The 7,067-nt window shown below is 49.9% G+C and overlaps 1 protein-coding gene across 1 annotated transcript; it reads right to left on the reverse strand.

Annotated features, from left to right (window-relative positions):
* Positions 1–196: 196 nt before the first annotated feature.
* VTN00DRAFT_6124 (uncharacterized protein) lies at positions 197–2,795 on the reverse strand (the record flags this gene model as incomplete). Its single annotated transcript, XM_069432726.1, has 8 exons — positions 197–682; positions 733–918; positions 976–1,013; positions 1,065–1,949; positions 2,000–2,127; positions 2,174–2,322; positions 2,383–2,453; positions 2,735–2,795. The coding sequence occupies 8 exons, from the start codon at positions 2,793–2,795 to the stop codon at positions 197–199; spliced, it is 2,004 nt and encodes a 667-aa protein (XP_069288556.1).
* Positions 2,796–7,067: the final 4,272 nt, after the last annotated feature.

Raw genomic sequence — 7,067 nt, forward strand, 5'->3', positions numbered from 1 at the left:
GAAAACCCGAAACGCCGCCCGCAACCACTCCATGATATTATTATACACGATCATATCTCATTGCATGCATCATAATCCATCGAAGCTCATCCATGAATGGTCGTTAGTATAAGTGGAAGAAGAATCATCAACAATCATAAGCGCTGCCTCATTCCCACAGGTCAAAGAGAAGATGTCTGAATGACAGGACAGTGGATCACTCGCCATCGTAGATCTCATCCGGCGCAAGTGTGAAGTGCCCCTTCGGATGGTCCTTTGGCTCAACAAGTTCGGGCATGATGTAGCGCGACGTCAGGGCAAATCGCAGCCTGCCATCTGGAATAACCGAGTGCTCATAGTACTTCTGCAGATTTGCACCGTGCATGACCACTAGATCGCCGTGATTGATAGGCATGTAGATCAGGGGAGCAGCTTCCTTCCGCTTAATCCCTTCGAGAAGCTTTTGACGGCGTTCGTTGTAGACAGCGTTAGTAATCACACCGTTCTCGAGTTGCTGCTTCAGCTCGCGTCGCTCGTCATACTTGGCACAATTCTCCAGAACGGGATCATGGGCAAGAAGTTTCTTCGATGCACTGCATCCGTTGTAATACTTGTCCTTCATGCGGATGTACATCTTTGCGCTCGCGCCAAGGGACAGAGTAGAGATGGTGGGTCCGAGAGAAGATTCACCGTCATCATGATACTTGGAAACAGTCAGCAGTTGATCCTTTCTAGACAGGCAGTGACACATACGCCGATCGCCATGTCCTCGAAGTAACCTAGCATGAGAAGCTCGTTGGGCGGTAGGAAAGTATCTCCGGCTGCGTTTATGGCGTGTTCCGTGGCCCATGTCAGACGCCCTAAGGCCCGCATGATCTCCCGGGGAGCTTCATCAAAGCCTTTCGAGTCGACAGAGACAACGTATTTATACGGCATGCCCTGTCAAATGTATTAGGAGGCATGGACGGAATTGAGGCACCAGGGGGAAGAACTCACGTAGTTGACAGCGAAGTGTGAGGTCAGGGTTCCAGCAACTATTTGTACAAATGAGCTTCAGTAAAAAAGATGCTCAACAGAATACTTACCAACTGACTGCTGCAATGGATAGCGTCTGAGAGGGATATCTAGGGCCTGCAGCTGCTTGAAGAGATCGTTTGGCCCGTTTAGACGACTATTAACACTCTTGGTCGCGACGAAGTGCGTAACGGATCCAACTCCTGGAATCTGGTAGGTGTATTTCTGGTAGGAACCGAGATCTTCGAAAGCTGGTGTCATATACTTAGGCGAGAAAACGAAGGCACGTCTACCCTCGACACCCAATTCGAAGTCGCTAGTAACGGAACGCAGGGAAGCAGTGTGCATCGTCAACATCTTCTCAAAGGAGCAAGTGCCGGTGCCGTTCGCGGTGTTCGAAGTGATGTCGTCCGAGCATTTCCAGCCCCTCCAGAATCTCCTTGAAATACACTTGTGGCATTGAGGGCACACAATGCCTTTCCAGGCCATGCGCGTATAGGCAATGTCCGTATCCTCGTCCGAAAGGGTCTCCAGGAGGTTGGGCACGAGGCTATACTGGGGTCGTATATATGACTTGGGGCTCGTCCGATAATTGAGGAAGTGGGGGTGGTACGAGAGGTTCTTCGGAGCGTCCGTGCCGTTGATTCTCCAGAAGTTCTTGCAGGACGGCTGTAGGCACGTCCAGCCCTCATTGTATATACGGGGGCTCGCAATGGCACACGACGGGCACTGGTGGCTCTCGGGCTTCGTGTCGAAGTCCCGCTCCTCGAGGGGAGCGGGAGCGCCCGAGTCTTTGGCTGCCCACCAGCTCTTTTCCCCAAGGTCGAGTTTTTCGAAACGGACCTTGGCTCCTTTCTTCTGGCCGACCTTCTCGTACCAGATGTCCGTGATGCGGAAGTACGCCATCACGTTATAACGATGGGGGAGTTTCTTCCCCAGGACAGTGTTTCTGTCCCCTAGCGGAGTGTTAGCAGGAGTCAGGAACGTAGCGCCAGAATCAACCCACCTATAATTAACCCCACGGGGTGTTCCCCGTCCCTGCTGTTTAGCAGGGCTCGGAACGCTGCCCCCTCCCCATCCTGGTCCCTGATTTGTACCAGGTTGCCCCCCTCGTCCTTGGCGCACCCTCCCCCGCTGTGGCCGTTAGTGGTGTTGGGAAACTTTGAGGGAAGAAACTTACATCCTCGTTATGACGACTTCGTCGTCAATATGGGATCGGTCCCCGCAGTCCTGGTCCACGAGGAACCCCCAGCACAATTGGCTGTTGTGGTACGCACCCCCCTGGACCGAACGGAACCAGGGGAGTGCGTCGCAGAGCTCAGGACGAGTCTAGGAAAGGTCATTATTAGCTCACAACACAGAAACAGCAATCAGGGAGACAGTACTGACCTCTGCCCACGCTGGGGGGTCCCCGTGGACGGGGATCTCGGGGACCGGGACCATCTCGGGCCCCGACACTGCTAGATTATCAGCGAGTCTCTGAGACATAGTGACATGAAGGGTGTTATCGAAGCGCCAGACTGAGAATGCGCTGAGAAAACGTGTATGACGGGAAAGTCAAAGGGGTCATCGCAATCCGGGCTGCGAAGATATGAAGCATGCGCTGGAGAAACAAGTATATGACGGGTATATGACGGGAAAGTGAACAGGGTTGAAGGAACAGAACATGCAAAATCAAAGAATAGTGCGCTTAAAAGACGTGTACGTTACGGGACGGTGAAAGGGCACTATTATCACTAACCTCCCTTGCGGGCCCTTTTGGCTGGAGGGATGGCACCAGACACAGCCTTGTTCTTGGCCATTGTATCTGATGATTCAGTAAGCCAAGCTGCCTAAATGCACAAGGAAGGCAGAACAGGGGGAATCTATCTCACTATCGTGAGTATGAAGAAGTAGACAGGATTTATAAAAAAAAAAGGCAGAAAGAACGGCCGACGTCACTGCTTGTGAAAGTGTATGCGTAAGTCTGGAGTACAGGAGGATGGAAATGTTCCAAATGTGTTCAGAAACGGGATAGATAGGGCTAGTATAGAGGCAGAAAGATAAGGACAGTAGCTAGACAGGAGTTCAATAGGAGATAGGGGTTCAGTAGAAGACAGAAATTTGCCAGGAGACCAGGTATACAAGATGAAGGAGTTCAGCAGAAGATAGTAGCTAGACAGGTGACATGAATTTGACAGAAGCAAGAGGTTTGAGAAGAGCTAGAATTTCAGCACAAGACAGGAGTCCAGTGGGAGACAGTAGCTCGACACGAGGCAGGAGTCCAACAGTAGACATGAGTTAGACAGAGGACAGGAGTTCAGCAGGTGACAGAGGCTGAACAGGAGATAGTAGATAGATAGAAGCCAGGAGTGCAAAAGAGGACTGGAGTTCAATAGGAGCCAGAAGTTCTACAGGGTATAGTAGCTAGACAGGAGTTCAACAGAAGCCAGGAGAACCACAGGGAGTAGGAATTCGATGGAAGACAGGGATTTAGCAAGAGATAGAAGTTGATAATGGAACAGTAGCTAGACAAGAGACAGGTTCTACAGGAGGTAGACAGGGTACAGACAGAGAGAGAGAAGACAGACAGAGGACAGGAGATTGGTAGAGGACAGGCGACACGCACAGACAGGGAATGGGTGAGATACAGGAACCAGACTAGCAAGACACTCTACAACAAACAACGACGCGACCTGGGGAAGAAAGAAGAGAAGAAGAGAAGTCCAGGACGATGGGGAGAGAGGAGGGACCTTATAGAACGGGGGCTGCCTGTCACTGTTGCGCACGGACCCTGTGCAGAGCCATGACTGGGCAACTCGAGGCGATGAGTGGGAATGACTCAGGGGATGGTGACGATGTGAAGAGAGGGTGACAGCAGGAGGATGAGGAATTGCGCGTTGAGGATGGGCGATATCGGCGATAAAACAATGGTAGGGAGGGCAGCGGAACAGGGAAGACAGCGGGGCGGAGTGGGCCGTGGGGATTCTGGGGGAAGGATTTGACGAGCTGGGGAGAAATTAGGTAACGTACCTGGCGGCTGTCAGCGGTGTCGAGGAGGGAAGGAACTTGGAAGCCCGCTGGAGCCTGGAGGATCCTCCGGACACGGGGGCCGTCCCCTGAGGCCCCAAGAATATATAAAGAGCAAAAAAAGACAAACAGATATATGAAGAAAGAGAAGAACAGGAAAATAAAACCTCAATATATATAAAACACGCAAAAGAAACAATTACAGAAAATATATAAAAAAGAAAATGAACGAAACGGGAATGTATAAGGTTGCAGAATCCGGCTACAAGATTATACAAAACAAAATTCAAACAAGAATACATAAAAGAAAACAGCAGAAAAACACCTGTATAAATGAAAAGCAAAAGACAGGCAAATAGAACAGGAAAAAAAAGATAAAAAAGGAGAGGGAGAGAAAGCAACCGAAAGAGTCCGCTGGGAGAAGGACCCCGTCGAACACCGAGAATACAAACGTCCCTGAGGACGGAGGGGGAGGGAGCACGAGGAAGAGAGGGAGAAGAGGTAGGGCTTCTATATAGTCGCAACGTCTGCGTCACTTGTTGTAAAAGCGACAGAACTTCCCAGAAACCACCTCGTCCTGGCTCCTCGAGGCAAACAACGTCGACCTATGTCGGCCTTATCGACCACTTTCGATGGAGCAGGATACAGATACGCGTGAAAACAGACGGGGTGCTGCTTCGATGGTTCTGTCACTCGAACTGAGCAGTAGCTGCGAAGATACGTTGGATAGAACAGTCGCGGCTTTTCGAAATGATTGCAAGCAAATTTCGATAACGAAACACGCGAATGAAATGAGAAGACCAGGATCACTAAGTTGAAGACAAAGAAATCAGGCGGATTGGAGACAGATAGCTGCAAGGAACGTCCAGGAAAATGACAGAAGAAGCCAGAGAGAAAAGTTGGAAACGTTCGATCGACGGATTGCGTCTTTCAATGAATGGATTCTTTTCCCGTTACGGCAAACCATGATCGTGGCCATCATCATGGATTATGCTCCCACGGTATGTTGAAGAGAACTTTGGAGCGTTCCACGGGGAAAGGACAAGGAGCCCACGGTCGAAGAGATGGGGAGCAAGGTTTTCTTGGGAGCGAAGGAGTCAACATAGTACAATACCAGAAATCTGGGAGGGCTGCGACGCTTTTGATCGCGACAAGGTGTTACAGAAGGAGTCCTGGAAATCGGCATTTCTGATATGCGCTGAGATCTTCGAAATCTGGTCGCATATACTTAGGCGAGAAAACGAAGGCATGTCTGTCAGGGCACGAAGTAAGACACAGAGCCCCATGCAGTCAGGCGTGACTCGGGCGTGCAGCACATTTTCGGACGAGATCACGCTCCAGCTAAACCCTTGAACAACAGTTGCTCCGTTAAGATATGGGTGAGCAAGGTAGGGCTATTATATAAATGTTAGTCCCTGATGACATCCTTGAAACAAAGACTGACTAACATGAGAACCCTGACAGAGCAAAGAACACCTCTTTAATCGATATTGACATGTCGATTGAAGTCGAGGTTTGGATGATCAACATGCCAAGACAGTCTAAGATTTAAGCTTAGACTAGTCAGACTATCCCTGTTGCCGAACGCGGCATAACCCTGTTCAAAAGGAACCGGAAACGTGGTGAGGAACCTGGATGTGCCGAGAGAGCGAGTTCCTACTCCATCCGACGCAATCTTGAAACAAGGAGTAGGTAGTTCTTGCGTCGCATACCCGGAGCATCCAGCTTACGTATAAAGAGAGAACGGATTATTCTATCACGAGGATCTAGACACGAACTCTCAATTCACGCCGGTTCGCGCCGTACAATAGGCGTTGAGATAAGCTGATGGTATCTCCCATCTCGTCAGTATCAGGGATCTGAAAGTAATGCTATTTCCAGAGACCTTCCTCCGTGCATGTTCGATTGTGCTGAGCTGGCAGCGGAGGATTTGACGTTGGAGCAAACGACGAGTCTACTGGCAACTTCAACGGCTGATCCACTGTCTCATGTGCTATACTTTCAACCCGCTGCGCAACGAAGTTCGAAGTCCAATCTGGTTCCTATTGCGGGAAGGCGATATTGTTTGTTACAGCTCTACGGGCAGCCAGAACAGATGTAGAAGATAGGCTGGTGACTAATATTTGTTAGTGGAGAATGAACGACAACCAGTGAGAATTCGTTACGTGCCTCTAATGGCTAATGAACTGAGTGCTACAACGGATATCGTCTGAGAGGGATATCGATGGGCTGCAGCTATCTGAAGAGATCGTTGGGCCCATTTGGACGGCTGTTGACACTCTTTTCGTGACAAAGAGCGTCAACAGCCGTCCCAATATTCAGACCGCTATACCTTTCTCGATGGTCTAGTGGTCATGATTTCCGTCTGTGTAACAGTCAGCAGGCGGAAGGCGTGCCAGTTAGAGATACTGACAGATCCAGGTGAACTGAACTGCCGGCCGATAGAACAGAATATTAGTCGGTATGTCTGAAGTCTATTCGAAGCCAATCAAGTCCCTGGTAACCTTTCTTCAAGGACTCAGATTTGCCAAGTCAGTCTGCAACTCCGTGCTTGACTAGGTCCTTACCTGAATCATATTGATACCCAACCGGCGCCCCTGACGAGAAAATAAAGTAAGAGAAGAATTGATATGAGATTCCGGGCAAAGTCTATCAACTTTCGACCGAGGAGAGGAGAGGAGCAACAGCGATGCGAGGGGAGGTGGTTGAAGAGTATGGAGAATGAAGAAAAGGCGGATAATCGATGAAACTGAGCGAGGCTAGACTCGGACCAGATTTTGGACCGGAAAATGATCTTATCACGTTGTCTTTGTCGTTTTCATTGCTGCCGTTGGCAAGACTCAGTGTTCGACTTGGTCCTGAACCTCATCTTCCAGAAGGACAGGGCTCCAGACCGGACGTCCAAGCTTTAGGGAAAGCCATCAAAATCCTGATGAGCTATGAAGGAGAAGAGGACTTTACATGATCCATCAAAGAAGCTTCGTATCTTCGAAGTCAGGGCTCGCAGACATCCCGTTCTCGAGAAGACTGGCAGTTGAAGGAGGAAGGAAAGAGAGAGAGAGAGA

This window comes from Thermoascus crustaceus, assembly GCF_041956765.1.
Source record: "Thermoascus crustaceus strain CBS 181.67 unplaced genomic scaffold VTN00scaffold_3, whole genome shotgun sequence".
Taxonomy (NCBI): domain Eukaryota; kingdom Fungi; phylum Ascomycota; class Eurotiomycetes; order Eurotiales; family Thermoascaceae; genus Thermoascus; species Thermoascus crustaceus.